The sequence below is a fragment of the Malania oleifera genome, chromosome 1 (genome assembly GCF_029873635.1).
Source record: "Malania oleifera isolate guangnan ecotype guangnan chromosome 1, ASM2987363v1, whole genome shotgun sequence".
Lineage (NCBI taxonomy): Eukaryota > Viridiplantae > Streptophyta > Magnoliopsida > Santalales > Ximeniaceae > Malania > Malania oleifera.
Window position 1 is genome coordinate 141,827,994 of NC_080417.1, and position 19,138 is coordinate 141,847,131.

At 38.1% G+C, this 19,138-nt stretch overlaps 1 protein-coding gene across 1 annotated transcript; it reads left to right on the forward strand.

Moving 5' to 3' along the window:
- Positions 1-13,403: 13,403 nt before the first annotated feature.
- On the forward strand, positions 13,404-17,805 carry LOC131151843 (G-type lectin S-receptor-like serine/threonine-protein kinase At4g27290). Its single transcript, XM_058103295.1, has 7 exons — positions 13,404-14,921; positions 15,119-15,235; positions 15,980-16,095; positions 16,186-16,396; positions 16,526-16,763; positions 16,840-16,990; positions 17,123-17,805. The coding sequence occupies exons 1-7, from the start codon at positions 13,637-13,639 to the stop codon at positions 17,432-17,434; spliced, it is 2,430 nt and encodes an 809-aa protein (XP_057959278.1). The 5' UTR covers positions 13,404-13,636; the 3' UTR covers positions 17,435-17,805.
- Positions 17,806-19,138: the final 1,333 nt, after the last annotated feature.

The window sequence follows — 19,138 nt, forward strand, 5'->3', positions numbered from 1 at the left end:
TCATCCATTTTTAGATTTAGTCAATTCACAAGATATGATCATTGAATTCAACAAAATCGAAAATTTCAAAATTAGTTTCATTTAGCTATAATATTTAATTTTTAACTTATAAGTAGATAATGTGAACAAAGATCAATGCCACCAGCTTGGTGTTAAAGCTAATGAACATACTTGCACATGCCTTTCCAGCTTTAAACCTTTCCAAAATCCACGTTTGACAGTCTTAAGAACCCTGCTATTCTTAGGAGAGGCTATTGAGTTTTCATGTGCTATAAAACTATAGCCAAATGGCAAATGCTGCTTTGATGGATTAGTTATTGCAAAGAGGCACATAGCTGGATAAAGAATTAGATTCATATGTGGGCTTTAACTTTCTAAACCGATAGCTGTACTGTATGACCAGGGATGTACATGAGCTCTTGTGGATCATCTATCATTACATGAAGCAGGAGACCCCCCAAATTTTCCCAGGTCGTCCAAGTTATGCTGAATTTTGAAGATGGTACTCGCATACTATGCATGGTCCATAGGTTGGTTCAGTGAGAAAAAGACTTGAAATGAGACCGTGCCAACTTAATTCTGCCAGACTGAACTTTTCAAGCACAGAATTGGACGCAACCCCTACACATCCATTCAAACCTTAGGTGCTTTGGAAGGGTCGTCTTTCATTATGGAACACATATTTATCCTCAAATTTCACCAAAAAACAAAAAACAGAAAAAAGACAAAAGGGGCACTTAGAGAGCTCTCCAATTAAATTTTAATATAGATTGCACACACTAATAAATGATCATACATGTCTAAATATGTTATTTCCAATAAATATTAATTTTAGTATTTATATTATTTAAATATAAATATTGTTGATGCCGAAAATCAAACGGCTTTCGTGATACGTCATTCGATCATGACCACTTGAAAAGAGACAATTGTAAATAGCTTGAAAGGCCCGGGGTATACTTCGAGAGATCACTCAAATATTTAAGTAAGAGATTTGTGAGAGGCTTTGAATTGCAATAGTAGAAAGAAATAGATAAGAATGAGATGCTTACCTCCTCTGGCAGTCCTTTTTTATAATGGTGGAGGTTGACCCTCTTTCAATTCGGCATTGATGAACACATTATTGAGCTTATGGGGGTTATGAAATTTTTAAGGGTATTTATGTGGAGGTTTTAACTGCGGTCTTGTAGCCATCTCCTCTCATAAATAAACATATTAAAAATTTAGTGCGTTAGTTATGCAAGGGTGTCAATGGTGGTATTGTGAGTGAGTATTAATTTTAGGTAGTGTGAATTAGGGGTGAGCAAATGGTCGGTTCAACTAAATTTGGTTAATTAACCAAATTAATCGAAATTTTCGGTTAACGAATGCTATTAACCGAGCCAACTGAACCACTGGACCTCACCGAATCGAACCCAACTAAATTATTTTTTCAAGTAATTCGGTTAACCGAATTAATTTGAAATTTATTACTAAAAAGAGAATATAATTATAATTTAGTCTATGCTATACTACTATTCTGGTTTTTGGAGAGGCAACTGCATTTAACATTGATGTTCCTAAGTCTTGTAGTATGCATATATATACTGAAGCTTGCAGCCCTTGTTGTAGAATTGAAGCTTAATTCAACATTCATCCTTGAAAGCAAAGGTGTAGTCCCAAGAGGGGGATGAATTGAGTTTTAAAATTATATTTTAATTCCTTTAATAAAATCTTAATCTTTTGTTGATAATGCACAACAACTTAATTCTTTTTATTCAATCCACAACCACACAAACATTCAATCAAACCAATTAACTAAGCCAATCAATCATAAAACTTTTAATCAAGATATACTTTGCACCTTAATGAAAATTCTCAGTTTTTTTCAACTTGTGTGCAACCCTGTTTATATAAATTTGAATTAAGCCCTGTATATATGAAATTTGTCCGTTACAAAAATTTAAAATTTGCTGCGAGATAGTTGACTGTCACTTTTGGTTAGTCGCCTGTCTAGTTATTTTAAAGAGATAGTAGAGTGTCAGTCACCTGGTGGAACACGGACAGGCGCCTCAGATTTCACTGACAGTCGCCTATCAAGTCCTAGATAGTTGACTGTCATGTTTCTGTCTGTACATTTAAAACTCTTCAACATGGCAGTTGACTATCAACTTGCAGTCAGTTGCCTATCAAGCACTTTTTTCTTGTTTTAAAATATTTTTGATCTCTCTTTTCTTTGCTTATTCAATCTTAAAATATCAATTTGTTTTTCTTTGAAAAATTTGTTTCAAGACTTAAAAACAAAGGTTTCTAGGTCTCTTTGCCTAATAAGCTTCAAAATGAAAATCCATATTGAAATTACTTGAAGTACTTACATGAAATTTCCTATAAACTCTTTCAAATTTTCAATTCTTGAATTCCTTGAGGTCTTTATACTTGCTTCATCTTTCTTTGAGCATTCATCAAGTTCTATTTAATCATCATGCTCTCATGATCTTCAAGCTTTATGCTTTATCTTTGAATCCATTTGTGAATTCATGCTTTAAACTTCATATTGATCATTCTTCTTTGAAATATAAGTTTTCATGAATCCTTTTTAATACTTGACCTTGCTTTCATCATTGAATCTTAAAATGACATCACTTAACCAAATATGTTAAGTTCTACTTGTTTGTTAGCATCAAAACAAGATGTTAAGTCTTCTAAGGCCAACAATCCTCAGTCCCATGGCATCCCCCAACAACCCAAAAGCCAATAACAATACTGAAGAAAGCCAGCATCCCACGAACAAGAACAACCCAAGCACAGACTTTGGAGAAATAGTCTCAACTCTACTAAGAGGGAAAGGGTGGAGGACAGAGCACCACCACCACTAGTACCATGGCTTTTGGTATGCCACCCCATTCCTCCCCGACGTCCTCTCCCTCCAAGACCACTTCCACCCTCGACCCATCGTTGTCGTCCTTGCCACTTACCCTAAATCAAGCACCACATGGCTCAAGGCCCTTGCTTATTTCCTCACTGATCGATCCCAACACAACGGCTACTACACCTCCTCCCATCCTCTGCTCGCCAAAAGCCCCCACGACAATGTGCCCTTCTTGGAGTTTTACGCCCTCGGGAGCCCCATGAACCCGAACCCTGACCTCCCTCTCATGGCCACCCATATCCCTTACTCTTTGTTATCCAGTTTAGTTTCAGAATCCATGTGTTTTGAATTGTTTATGTTCTGAGGGACCCAAAGGACGTGCTTGTTTGGCTGTGGCACTTCACTAGCAAGCATAGATCCAAGCAGCTACCTCCTTTAACAAATTAATATATACTAATTTATATTTAAATTTTAATTAATTATTAAATCAGTTAATCGGTTAACCGAAGTAACATTTCCTATTCATCGAACCAAAACCCGATTCACCGAACTTTAATGAAGCATAACTGAACTGACTGAACCGGTTTTTTTAACCGAATTGAACCAACCAATTTCAGTCGGTTAATTCAGGTTTCCCCAAATTTTCTCACGCCTAGTGTGAATTTTGGGTATAACAGTTGCCCCCCCCCCCCCAGTTTCGAATTTTCGAAACGAATTTCTAAAATTCGAATGTGTTAAGGTCTACCATTTCTCCCGAGCCTTTTTTTGGGCCCTATTCTTCACAGTTGGGTCAATCTAAGCCGACACACTTTTTTCCAATCCGAGCTGGTTATTTCCCCTTTATGCTTAAACGAGCCGCTTTGTGTTTCTTGTTCGGCTCAAATCGAGTCGTGCTGCACAACTGTTCAGCTCAATCTGAGCTACGTTCGACTAAATCCAAGCCGCTTTGTGCCTCGTATTCAGCTCAAACCAAATCGTATTTGGCTTAATCCGACCCGTACTACACAATCGTTCAGCTTAATCCGAGTTGTATTTGGCTAAATTTGAGTCCCTTTGTGTTTCTTATTCGGATCAATCCAAGCCATATTTGAACCAATCCGAGTCACACTACACAACTATTTAGTTCAATCCGAGCTACGTTTGGCTAAATCTGAGCTGCACTGTACCACCTCTCGGCTCAATTCAAGCCATTTTCTTCGAAGTTCGGCTCAATTCGACTTAGGTGTGGCTCAATCCGAGTCGATCTTCACTCTTTTTGGCTCATCCTGAGCCGATTATATTTGCTGTTAGGCTCAATCTGAGCTGGATAATTCATAATTTGGCTCAGTTTGAGCCAAGTATTCCTCCATTACATTCAAATTCAAATTGAGTGCTCCTCCATTACATTCAAATCTGAGCCAATTCTCTCACATTTGGTTTATCTAAGTCGATTTCATCAGCGTTGGCTTAATCCAAGCCGAATTTTTCTCAATCCTAATCAATCTGAGCTGGATGTTCATCTTTTTGGATCTTTTCAAGTCGGATGCGTAGACCATATGGCTTCAATTCGAGCGAGTTTTTGTAATTTCTGGCTAGATCCACGCCGAACTTTTGTCGTGCTCATTAGTTGGGCGACTATGGCGAGCAGTGCCCATTCTTCGTTTGCCTTATGAGTTGTGCTTATCAAATGGGATGGTCTTCGGGTCTCATGAATTGTGCTCATCAGTTGGGTCATTCTAGTGAGCAGTGCTCAATCCTTGTTTGTCTCATGAGCTGTTCTCATATGTTGGGTCATTTTAGTGAGAAATGCTTACTCCCTGTTTCCCTTATGAGTTGTGCTTATCAAGTGGGCTGGTCCTTGGGCTTCATGAGCTGTGCTCATATGTTGGGTCATTCTAGTGAGTAGTGTTCACTCCTTGTTTGCCTCATGAGATGTGCTCATAAAATGGGCTAGTCTTTGGGCCTCATGAGCTGTGTTCATCAGTTGGGTTAGTCTGGTGAGCACCTTTGTCTGTCTCATGAGTTGTGCTCGTCAAGTGGGCTGGTCTTCGAGACACATGAGTTGGGCTCATCAATTGGGACAATTTGGTGATTCATGCCACTTTGGGATTTGCACTGCTTTGGGATTTGCATTATTGTGGTTCTATAAATTGCTTCCTTTGCCTCATTTTCCCTCGTCTTTAGAGGAAGTTCTTCCATAACATCAGGTGCGCCTTTTTCCCTTGTCCTATTTCTTTTTGCCCTTTATGCCTTTCTTTGCAAAGGTTTTTGTATGTATGCTTATATTCTATGCACTTTTCACGTGTTCTTGCTAGTGTTATTTGCATGTTCTTCATGTTCCTCATGTGTTCTTTGTGTTTTTCAAAAATTTTCTCAAAGTAGCTTCTTTCGTTCTTTAGCTAATAAGTAAAAATGTTATTGTGCTGTTTATTTCTCCTTTTAGGAGCCTTTGTTAGGATGGATACTTTTGAGGCTCACTCTTTAACGGTAGTTAGTATAAGGAGTGCCAAATCTTGTCTTACTCCAGGCAATCTATTGAGCTTACACTTCCTGTACTTCATTTTGAGCAACATTCGCCTCAGGGTTCCTAGTAGCTCTGAATCGGCCCTTCAGCCTGGTCCAGAGGAAGTCTTCTTGTATGCTAACTGATTCAAGACTGGGCTTAAGCTGCCCCTTCCATCCCTTTATTTACGATGTCCTGCGGTTTTATAATATGTCACCTAGCCATCTAGCTCCCAACTCATACCTTACACTCGTATGCTTAAAGCTCTTCTCATCCGTAGGGGCCACCAGATGAGGAAACATTTTGTCAAAAAGGAAGTGTTTTATTTTAACTGCCTACTAGAATTTAAATTGTTCACCCCTAGCACTTCCTCCATACATCAATGGAAGTGTAAGTTCTTTTTTGCTACTAGGGAGCTGAACTTTCATGGGCCCTACCTCTGGTCGACCCCTCTTGAAGGTCATATCTCCTATCATGTCATTCCTTTTGTTTTTCTTTTCATTTTGCTCCACCTCTAATTCTTCCTGCCTTTCCAACTCGGTAGCATCACATGCTCCCCAGTTTGTCTCCTATGGAGCGGGCCATCCTTGAGGAGCTCTATTTTGAGGCTTGCTATGGAATCGTTCCCAATTTCGAGTTGCTCAAAGAGCAAAATCTTGTGCAATGTGGCTTTAATCATATTCCATCCGGTACTCACTTTTACTTTGCATAGCCTAACTTTACTGCGTTATAATATTAGTGTATATATTGCTTCTTATATGTCTTTCCTTTTGTAGACATGGATTGGAGTGACTTTGAGCAAATTATAGCAAATAAGAAGAAAGGGAAGGGTAGCAGCAAAAAGAAAGCTTTACTAGGGGAGTCATCCGATGTAGAAGACAATCTTGGGGCTACTGACGAGGTTCCAACTCCGCTACCTCCAGCTACTATACTTAAGGGGTCAAGCTTGCATGACCCCGTCGTCTTGGGTACCACCCTCTGGTGTGCTATGGTCACAGAGGATGCTTATGAGCTGAGGATGATTCTCATTAAGGCTCTTACTTTAGCCACCTGCCATGCAACTTACTGGTATGTTTTGGGTATTGCTTATGGATTTGTATTCGCTCGTTCACCTCTTTTTTTTTTCTTAGCTTACAACCATGAACCTCACCTTAGAGGACAAGGTGAGCGAGATACACCAGGTTTCTTTGGAGTCACGGCAGTATGCCATGGACCTACAGGAATAACTGAATGTCAGTGCTGTCGACTCCATTGTAGCTGGCTACCAAAATCACGAAGAGTTTTTGTGGGATAGGAAGAAATTAGAGGTCCTGTCATATCATGGGGGTTTTCATAGATGTTGGGAACAGTTCAAAATGAAGTACCCCTAGAGGAATACCGTGGTTACATAGGAGGGTTCTAAGAGATTACAATAACCCAATCAAAACTCTCCAAAAACCATTCTTATCCTAAAACCAAAAACATGACCTATCCTACACTACACTTTACAAATCAAAATGCATACCTTTACTTTTACTCTGACTGGCTTAACACTAAACTCCATTGAAGAGATGTGGATATTTCTGGCGCATCTATTCCTCTAATTCCCAGGAAGCTTCCTCTACTGCATAATTGTGCCATAACACTTTTAACAGTGGAATTTTCTTTGTACGCAACTTTTGTTCCTTCTAATCTAAAATCTACACTGGCATCTCTTTATAAGATAAAACATTATCGAGATCCAGTGCCTCATAACTAATCACATAGGAGGGATATGAGACGTATTTTCTCAACATGGAAACATGAAATACGTCGTGGATTCTAGTAAAAATCGGTGGTAATGCCAACCTATAGGCAACTGGACCCACTCTTTCCAGAAACTCGAATGATCCAATATACCTAAGGCTCAGCTTACCCTTTCTCCCAAATCTTATAACTCCTTTCAATGGCGCCACCTTTAGAAACACATGATTCCCTGCATCAAACTCGAACTCTCGTTGGCGAGTATCTACATAACTCTTCTGCCGACTCTGTGCTGTTCTAATCATGTCTCTAATGAGTCCAACTTTATCATGAGTTTGCTATATCAGTTTTGGCCCCAAAATCTGTCTTCCTCCAATCTCATCCCAATATAGCAGGGATTGACACCTCGTACCATACAACGCTTCATATGGTGTCATCCCAATGCTAGCCTGATAGCTGTTGTTATAAGCAAACTCGACTAGTGGCATGAACTGTATCCAACTGCCTCCGAAGTCCAACACACAAGCTCGTAGCATATCCTCCAATATCTATATTGTCCTCTTTGTCTTCCCATCTGTTTGAGGATGAAATGTTGTGCTGAATGACAACTGAGAACCCATGGCCTTCTACAAACTCCTCCAAAATAGAGACGTCAACCGTGGGCCTTAGTCTAAAACTATGGACACTGGCACGCCATACAGTCTAATTATTTCCTGAATATACAAATCTGCTAGTCTGCTCAAGGAGTAGTTAATTCTTATGGGTAGGAAATGGGCAGTCTTTGTCAGTCAATCTACGACTACCCAAATGACATCCTGTCCTGCGAGTTTGGGGCTTGACACTCTTATCAAGGGATTTTACCAAGTAAGATGAGTAAGAAAGGGATTTTTAGCTAATATAAGTATTTGAAAATTCATAGGATTTTCGGTTAATGATATTTGCTAATCATCCTTTAATCTTTCCAAATGAACTAGTATATATAAACATACACAAAATTATAATCGTTGAGGGACATATGAGTCTTTTTAGAAAATATTAATGAAGGTTAAATAAAATTAACCTTATTTTACTGCAATTTAAAAAGTTCAACCCGAGAGTTTCCGTCAACTATATTTTTTAGTTCAGTCGACCTAATTGTCAAGTTCAGTCGACCGTGAAGATTTTGAACTGAAGTTTTGGTCGACTGACTCAAGGCGATTTACGAACCCTTCGAGGTTCAGTCGACTATACCTGAATTTTGGTATGCTATCCTCATGGTTCGGTTGACTCAATCACAAATGAACTGGAAGTTCGGTCGACTAAGTTGTTGGAGTGCAGACATGTGTGAGTTTGGTAAATTGTGGAAGATGTGTTTAAAAAAGATTCGGTCGATCGAGTGAAGTCAAATTGTTGACTTCTACCCAGTTCAATCGATTGAGGCATTTTACACTGCCTAGTTCGGTCGACTGAATTTGTCCACAAACTATTTTTGGCCCAAATAAGGACCTAAGTTAAATCCCTATAAATGTGAGTTATTAACTTATATGCTTGAGGGATTCCTATAGTCATTCTATAGTCTTTTTGAACTTATGCAAGCTATCATGCAAGTTATGCAATTATATTACAAACCAAATTTAAAAACTAAAAGCAATACAATGAAAAACTTATTCTTCTTTCTTTTGCTCTTCAGATCCCCATGGATTATGCTAGGAGTATGCGCTCTTTAAGGTCTTTCTTGCAATCACATCACTTTCATGTGTGTGTTCTGAATAATTAACGTTTTCAAATACTTCAGCACACATATTAGTAGCATGCGGTTTATCATTATCAAAACCAGGGATCAAACTCAAAAAGTCAACAGTATGTGTTTATCCTTGTAGAAGGACCTATTTGTTGGAGGTCGATGGTACAGTCTCTAGTTGCATTATTAACAAATGAGTTGGAGTATACGGCAGTCGCTGAAGCTGCCAAGAAAGTATTATGGCTTATAAGAATGGTCAAGGAGCTGGGTATTCAGTAAAGTGGAGATCAGTTGCGTTGAGATAGTCAGAGTGCCATTTATTTGGCGAAGAACTAGGTGTATCATGCAAGGACCAAGAATATAGATGTGAGGTTTCACAAGATTCAGGAATTGGTTTCTTCTGGTGACCTTTTGCTTGAGAAAGTTCACACTTCTGAGAATGCAGCAGACGTTTTGACAAAGCCTGTTACCATGGATAAGTTCAAACATTGCTTGAATTTGCTTAATGTCTCTAGTTGATAGATGGGAGGCGGTGCCAACCTATTATCCTAGGTGGAGGTGCGGGTTATGTTTTCGATTTTCTCCTAAGGGGTGTATATTCACCAAGGTGGAGATTTTTGTAATATGTTGCTCATATATTGAGTGGAACATATGTACAAAGAAAATATGGTGGAAAAATAGTGAGGCTGACTTGCAAAAAGAAACTAGTGATGGTTTGCCCGAAACTGTCGACGATTTATCCGAAATCGTTGATGGTTTTGCTTAATTACTCGGTGCTATTTTTTGAATTTTGAATTAGGAAGCTGTATAGATTAGGATTTTGAGGGGAAAAGCTTCGGGGGGGGGGGGGTTGAAGAGGGTTATTATATATACAATGTTGTATGTTGTAACATGTATTCTTCAACACAAGATAGTGAAAATCACAATCGTTTGCTCCCATGGACGTAGGCATTGCCGAACCACGTAAATCCTTTATGTCATTATTTTATTTCTTTCATATAATCTGTGTGATTGTGTTTCTGTTTTGTTCATTATTGGTTGCTGTATTGCATGATTTAGTTTTCCGCTACACATTGATTTTCACAACATAAACGGAAGGACGGTCAACCACCAGGAAGTTCATCACGAAGGTGTCCTGTTGCAGGGGTGTCCCCATGGTTAATGGGAGTGTGATTGTTCCCAAAGTATGGACCTCATCTTCCTCGAATCCGAATAAGGGTGTTAATATTGTTCCCAAAGGATCTACCATATCTCTCCCGAATCCGACTAAGGGTGTTGAGATACACTTCAAGCGTTCTATTTTGATCTTCATTTCTTGTAGTATCGACCAAAAGATTATGTTGGCTAAACTTTCGTTGTCTATTAACATCCTCCTTACCTGATAGTTGGCGATGAGTAACGATACTGCCAAAGCATCATTATGAGGCTATTGCATACCTTCATTATATTCTTTGGTGAAGGTGATAATCTCTTCCTACTTCTGCTTTTTTTTTTTCTTCTCTGATCTTCTGTCAAGAGTACTTGTTTTGCATATCACTTCCTGGCACCTTTGTCGTCTCCTCCCCTAGCTGGTCCTCCGGAGATCATGGCGATTTCTCCCACAATTTGATCTTCCATCTGCTCGACCTCTGACTTTTTATGATCATAGGCTTCGGTTCAGTGATCACATTTTTTATGAACTTTGGCAAGTATCCTCTTCTTATTAGGGCTTCAATCTCATTTTTCAAGTGGATACACTCCTCTGTGTTATGCCCGTGATCCTTATGAAATTTTTAGAATTTGGATGTGCTCCTCTTATATGAGGGTGCATGCATAGGCTCTTGCCAAGAAACGTAACCCTTCTTCCTGATGTGCATCAGTACATTGGTTCAGGTGATGTTCAAGGGGGTGTTTGACTAGAATTTAGGTGTGGATCCCAACCCCCTTTGGTCGTTGATCGATCTGCTACTTTCTTGCCTTTTTCCTACTTTGGTTGCTTCCTCCATATCTCTTAGGCCCTTCCTTTTTTAAGTCGGTTCAGCTCCTTCTTGTGGTCATCATTTCTTTTAGGTTGATGTATTTATGGGCGTGTGTCATCAGCTCTCCCATGTTGACTAGGGGCTTTTTCCCTAATGAATTTAGGAAATTTTCTAGTTGGAGGGCTATTGTCAAGGTTGCTACCGCCACCCCGTGATATAAATTTCGAATTTCTAGGGAGGCATTGACAAAGCGACGCATGATTTTTTTAGTGTCTCCATTTCTCCTTGAATAAGGGTCATCAAATGAGTTGAAGTTTTCGCTATTTTCGGCTACTTACAAAGTGTCCAGTAAATTGCTCCTCCATTTCGAAAAAGGATCCAATGGAATCAGGTTTCAAAGTCTAGTACCATGCCTTGACATTCCCCTTTAGATTGACTGCAAATGCTCAACACATGATTGCATCTAGTGCGTATTGCAATCGCATCAGCACTTTAAAGGTGTTCAAGTGATCAACAGGATCGGACAAGCCATCGTACCACTCAATATTCGGCATTTTAAACTTGTTAGGTAGAGGAACATCCATTATGTTGACCTGATTGGTCACACCCAGTTTTGATCATGACATATACTCTTGGTACTGATGAGTGTACTAAGACTTGCTTGCAAGTTCACCGTGCACGTGTATTTGGACTAAAAAGCATACTATGATGGCGCGCAGTGTTCGTGCCGCTGAATGAAGAATTTGTGTTGTATTTGTATTTATTATTCAGTTTCTTCATTTTGGAATATAATTTTATTATAGGTTGTAATTCATATGGCTTGTAATAATTTGCATCATGCATGATAGGTAGGTATGCTCAAATCGACCTTAGTTGGACTTTAGGTACCTACACAAACCATAGAAAGACCTTCGGGAATTTTGAATTGAATAAGAACTATTTAGTAATTTACATTAATATTAAATAAATTAAATTTTCAAATTTAATTAACACTATTATTTTTATCATAATTTAATATGATAGTAATATGTTATAAATATACATTAGTAATAAGGTTATTATTAATTAAAAATAATAATTTTATATTATACACCTATAATAAAAGTATGTGTCCAATATCACTTATTTTAATCACAACCTAATACCACTTATAATTTTTTAATACTTTTTCAGCTCAATACTTATTATCATCACTTATTAAATTTAATATGTTTTTTTTTTATAGAAAAAAACACTTTTTCGAATTGATTAAAATATTAATTCTTTGACTTTAAAATTAATTTTTTTATAAAAAAATAATAGTTTTGATTTTCAATTTAAAATGCGCTTCAGTGGAATAGCTTTGAAAGGATCAAAATATTTTCTTTTCAAAAAAATTGGTTTGGAGAAATAAAAAAATATTTACATGAAATGATATTCTTAAAAAAATTTATTTATTAAAATAGGATTTTGCCTTATGATAATATTTTATTTAATTCATGAAATGTTAGAAATATGGACAAGATGATTATGCTGTTGTTCGATTCAATATAAAAATTTTGTCACATATTTTAAGGTAACCATTATATTGACCTTTCTATAAAAATAATAGAAGAATACCTTTTAAAAATATGATCCTAAATAAACTCATGTCATAAAAAAATTTCAGCCATCAATAATTTCAAAAACTCTACACTTAATAATTCAATTGACCTTAATCATTAGGGGTAATACAGCTTCATACTTTAAACCATAATATAAGTATAACATAATAACATAGTTTCGCTTTTTATTGATTTCTATTTGTTAATCTAATAATTCATTATTATATTTACATATACTAGTTTTTAGTATAACCATAGCACTGACTGTGGGAGGCCCCAAAAGGGACCACTAGGAGGATAAGAATTTGAAAAAAAAAAAAATCATGTCACATGTATACTAAAAACGAAATAGAATATAGCTAAAGAAAATCCCAATTCCAAAAATGGTTCAATGTTAAGTTTTAATTTTTTAAAAAAAAATGTCAAAAATGCATTACGAGTGATTTAGTTTTCATTTTTTTATTTATTTATAACTTCAAATTATAATTCCACCAAAAGTTTTTCATAACTTTTAATGATAATATGCGCATTTTTGCATGAGCAGCGGTTCTTTATAACTAGTGCAAATGAAGTTTTTAGTTCAAATCTGTTGGCCTCACCTCAATAAAAATATTAAAGTCCACCGCTTTCAACACATTTTTTTCACAAATTATAACATGGATCTCCCTTTTTATGTGTCCATATATCTGAATTTTAAAAATTAAACCTATAATAAATTGATTTTATATTTTTTAATATCAAAAGAAAATCTAACAAAGACTCCCTATATAATTTCTTTATTTTTTAGATCCACGCGTGATATGAGGAGGCACGTTGAACACTCATGAGATGCTGAATAAAATAAAAAGCACCACCCATATGTTTTGGCTTTTAATTAAACAAAAGCCTGTTGGTTAATTTAATATGTCAGCCAGCTCTTGTGTTGGAATGTACTGTAATTACCAATCAGTGATACATCGTAATATGCTACGAACTCAACCCACAGATTTTATAATCAAAACTTCTCTCCCACATGCACTGCACACACCGCCCCCCGTCTATCAATTTTCTTCTCTCAAGTAAAATTTGCTTCCTTCACGACTCCTCCCTCTCTCTACCAATTCACATCAACGTCAAGTGAATTGAAGAAAAGTGAAAACAGCGGGACTTGATATCTATAATCTGCAGTGCGCTGGCGACGGAATTTTCAACCCCAAATGTACTTCTCGTAAAGGTTGGCATTTGGCAGTTCACATCATTGTTTTTGGTAGAACGATAAAACCTTGGCGGGGGGACAACAATGTTCACTGGGCACGGAGAGGGAGAGATAAACAAGTATAGTCAATGAACTTATTCCTCTGTTTTATGTTTTTGAGTACTAATGTTCTACTCTTCCTCTCCCAGATCTCCGCTGCAGCTGACACAATTAGTAAATACGAATCACTGACCGATGGCAAGACCTTGGTGTCCAGTGAAGGAAGTTTCGAACTGGGATTCTTCAGTCCAGGCGACTCTGGGAACCGTTACTTGGGGATATGGTACAAGAACATCCCAGTTAAAACTGTTGTGTGGGTTGCAAACCGTGAGAGGCCAATCAACGGCTCCTCCGGCGCGTTGAAGATTAATGGCACCGGCGGCCTTGTTCTTCTCAATCAGTCTGATGGGGGTGTTGTTTGGTCGTCCAGGTCGTCCAAGGAAGCCCGGAATCCAATTGCCAAGCTCTTGGATTCAGGAAATTTTGTCTTGAAAGATGAGAAAGACAGTGACCCAGAAAGCTATTTGTGGCAAAGCTTCGACTATCCATCGGACACATTGCTCCCGGGGATGAAGCTCGGGTGGGACTTGAAGACTGGTCTCAACCGGCGCCTCGTGGCCTGGAAGACTGCGGATGATCCGTCGCCGGGGGACCTTTGTTTCGAGATAGAACTTGATGGGTATCCTGAGAGTGTTATGCTGAAGGGTTCTACAAAGTATTTCCGGGGTGGGCCGTGGAATGGCCTCCGTTACAGTGGTGCCCCGGAGCTAAGGCTGAATCCAGTTTTCAGCTACAAGTTTGTGTCCAACAGAGAGGAAGTGTTCTATACGTACGAGCTCAAGAACAAGTCTGTGATCTCAAGGGTTGTGCTGAACCAAACTGATTTCCCCCGTCGCCAGCGCTTTGTATGGATTGAAGCTATAAAAACTTGGAAGCTTTATGGATCGGTACCAAGAGATTACTGCGACAGATATGGCTTGTGTGGTGCCTATGGAATTTGCATCATTAATGAGTCCCCAGTTTGTATGTGCTTGAAAGGGTTCAGACCTAATTCAGAGGAGCAATGGAATTTGATGGACTGGTCGAGTGGGTGCGTGCGGAATACGCCATTGAACTGCGGGAATGAAGATGGGTTTGCCAAATTTGAAGGGTTGAAATTGCCGGATACTACACATACTTGGGTGAACACCAGTATGAACCTTAAGGAATGCAAGGCCAAATGCTTGGTCAGTTGTTCTTGTATGGCTTATGCAAACTCGGACATTAGGGGAGGAGGCAGCGGCTGTGCCATGTGGTTTGGTGATCTTATTGATATTCGGCAGCTTTCGGATGGGGGACAGGTGCTCTACATTCGAATGGCTGCTTCAGATATTGGTATGTGTTTCCTGTATTCTGATTCTCATAGGCATGGCTACAGAAGTTGAATCATCCAACTCCACTTGTCTCTTACATGAATATATTGTTTATCTTGTTTCCAGTTAACATGATGTGAAATCAATCTTTTTCTATAGTTTGTTTTCATTTCTTCTTGCTGCACTCAAGTGTCTGCTTTTCTGATTTTGTCCATGAAGGTGGTGAAAATGGACCTCAGCGTCATATTGCGGTTGTAATTGTAGCTGCCGTTGTACTCATTTCTGTCCTGCTTATAGCCAGCTATTTTATTTGCAAATGCAGAACAAACATGAAAGGTAAATTTGTCCAGGGAGCTCACCTCCATCCAGGAACTTCTTAAATATTTAGAAAACATTGGCTGAAGAACCATTGATACTTTAGTTCTCCAAGATAGGAAGGGTGATGATGATTACTGCAATAAAATTTTTAGTAGAATGTTAAAATGAGACATTCTACATAATGTTTGTAAAATTAAAAGTCCTGTTTGAACTGAAGAAATCAAAAACAAATTCAACATGCTTGACAATATTGCACATTGCATGCACTGGACAAAACTGCAGAAAACTTAAGGTTAGTCCATCTGGCAGCCAGAGAATGAATAGTTTAGTTCTTAGGAATTGACTGTTCTGCAATTGTTTTGGGTACAAAATGCAAAAATGATAGATTAAGGGATTAGGAATTATCTAGGAATTTCAGTCTTATATTCCTCTGTGGCACTGGCTAGTATAATGATGGGTCAGCCCAATCAGTATACTGGTTTTAAACTTCAGGAAAAAATTCACCTTATGTTAGGGAGAGACCTGAATTTGGGTGTGTGCGGACTTGGATAAAATGAAATAAAAAATTGCACTGAATTTTATCCAAATCCATCCAAATCCAAATGTAAGGCCCAAAATCCATACCTCCAAACAAGTCGATGTTTTACAAATTAAAATTTCAGATCAATAAATCAAATCAAAATTTTGCAATTCCAAATCCTCACTTTATGTCTGACAAATAAATAATGTGAATCCTCTTTTGAATATTTCATGATAATGAAGAGCAAGAGGAAGGCCTGGATCTACCATCATTCAGCATGGCCACAATAATTGATGCCACTGATAACTTCTCAGATAAGAACAAGCTTGGAGAAGGTGGTTTTGGACCTGTGTACAAGGTAAATATGCGACTGCTAGATGACCATGAAGTAACAAGTAGCGTTCATCTTATAATTAAACATGGCATTCTTATGAACTGTGATATGCAGGGCACGCTGCAGGATGGCCAAGAAATTGCTGTTAAGCGGCTTTCTGTAGACTCTGGACAGGGATTGAATGAGTTCAAAAATGAAGTTATACTAATTTCAAAGCTTCAGCACCGAAACCTTGTAAAGCTCCTTGGTTTTTGCATTGTCAGAGCAGAAAGGATGTTGATTTATGAATACATGTCTAATAAAAGCTTGGACTTCTTTATTTTTGGTTTGGTTCTTTCAAAACCTAATTAATTGATTTTTTATCTGTGCTACCATTTTGTAGTGATATAATAGCTTCGTATCTTGGTTTAAGAATTAAAGGAGGACATTTAATTGAGTTGAATAAATTTGGCAGATGAAACAAGAGGGAAACTATTAGATTGGTATAAGCGTTTCAATATTATTTGTGGAATTGCTCGGGGGCTTCTGTATCTTCATCAAGATTCCCGATTGAGGATTATCCATAGAGATCTAAAAGCAAGTAACATTTTACTTGATAATGAGATGAACCCAAAGATCTCAGATTTTGGCTTGGCCAGATCTTTTGGAAGTGATCATACAGTGGGAAACACAAAGAAAGTAGTTGGAACTTAGTAAGTGCTCTTAATAATACTCTATTATTGGCATCGACTCATCATTATGTGACATGTTTTCAACAACATCTTGCAGTGGTTACATGGCACCAGAATATGCTGTTGACGGACTATTCTCAATAAAATCGGATGTGTTCAGCTTTGGCGTTTTGCTGCTGGAAGTAGTAACTGGAAAGAAAAATAGAGGGTTTTATCACCCAAGCCATAGCCACAACCTCATTGGGCATGTAAGCATTGAGAACTCTATTTCCATCTTTCTTCATAATGTATGGCAAAGAATGACAATATGGTTTCGCTATATTTCCATATTTTTACATCATGTATGCCAAGGAATAACAAAATGGTTTTTGACACACTAGGCATGGAGATTGTGGAGAGAAGGCAGACCTATAGAATTGACCAATGAACTATATGGGGACAACTCATGCCTTCTATCTGAAGTGTTACGATGTATCCATGTTGGCCTTTTGTGCGTGCAGCAGCATCCTGAGGACAGGCCAAACATGTCAACTGTGGGTCTAATGCTGGCTAGTGAGAGCTCAATGCCTCAGCCAAAAGAACCCGGTTTCTTCATAGGCAGGAGCCCAATTGGTGAAGGAGATGCTTCATCCAGCAAGAACAGATCATTTTCAACAAATGAAATTTCCATTACAACATTGGAGGGTCGATAGAGGATCATACAGCAGCAACCTTACCTGCATATAACACTCCCATCACTGGGAAGATGCTCATCAATGCATCTATAGGTTATTCCACTGCATCTCTGGGTTGTACAGTAGCAGCTTTCTTTCCTCTATTTATTTTTATTTTTTGTCCTGAAAGGCATCCTTTCTGTTTTTAGGAAAGCAGTAGGGCCCCTATTTGAATTCTGAGCCAAAGAATTTGTGATTTGTAGAAAAAGCCAAACGTGCCAAAAAGCCATTTGAATGACGACGGATCTACCAAAAGAACCACGTAACCATGATTTAGCTACCAATATATCACTGCCACCAATGGATATGGTATAAATGATAACACTTAAAAATTAGTTTCTTGGGTTTAACTAAGGTACTGCACACCTAATTTTATGTGAGTTGTTCTAATTATTATACATTAATCAGCATTTTCTTACAGTGGAAACACATGCTGGCCAACCATGTCCACATTCATTTGATTCAAAGGATCCCATACAGAAATTTCAAATGTCACTAGTTTTGACAGTGGAAACACATCCTCCTCTTTGTTTCTCTTCCCTTTTTCCTCGTCTTCCTTCTTTCCTCTTCCATGTTTAATATGGTAGATTTTCCAATAATTTGACAATAAGCAAATTATATTTTTAATATGATAACTAAGTCCTTATAAGGACTCCAGCAAGGTTTTTCACAATTTAAGTGTGACTACTTTTTGTTTACTAAAGTCACGACAAGTTCATTTCTTGTTTTGCTTGTTTATGTGGATGATGTGATAATAGCTGGCATTGATATTCAAGTTGTGCAAGACATCAAAAATGTTCTTCATGATGAGTTTAAGATTAAAGATCTTGAAGAATTAAAATACTTCCTCGGATTGGAAGTGGCTCGAACATCTAAAGGCATTTCTTTTTGCCAAAGACACTATGCTCTTGAAGTGTTAATAGATTTAGGTTTCATTGGCTATAAACCAACTAAACTACCTATGGATCCTAACTTGCGCCTTACAAATATAGATTCTAGTTTATTAGAAGATCTCACTATCTGTTAAGTTAAAATGGAAATGGAGTATTGATGATGAGACTTGATGAGTCTTGCAGAGGATGAGTTGTGAAGGAGCCAACTTTGATGTGCTGGAATGAGAATGTCGGTGTGCTAATCCATCCCATTGAATCCAATTAAAATACCTTCCTTTACTATCCATCCTATTCAACTATATAATGAGAAGTATGTGCGTGAATGTGATGTGAGAGAGTGTGAGAATATTGTGCTGAAAGGTGAGAGAGAGAAAGGTGTGAAAAAAGAGTTGAGTTGAGTGGTGTCTCCTCCGCTTGCATTTTCTCCCAAGTTATAGTAAATTGGGTGTACTCCGTGGACGTAGGTCAGAGTAGATCGAACCACATTAAATCTGGTGTTCTTATTTTGTGTGCTTATTTTTTCTTGTGTGCGATTATTGTTCTTAGATCCCTAACAATTGGTATCAGAAACAGATCGGAGCAAAATTGCCAGATCAAAGCAAAATCGGAGTCATTGTCCAGTATCTCATAATTAAGTTTTGAGCACACCATCATGTTCCTTTCGACGAGACAAAGCCAACAGTGCAAACCGGAGCTTGAATGGAGATCCCACGAGCCCGCACATGCCCACACATGCTTCAGGAGTGTGTAGCGTCTTCACGTGCCTCCACGCGCCACCAGACGCACTCTC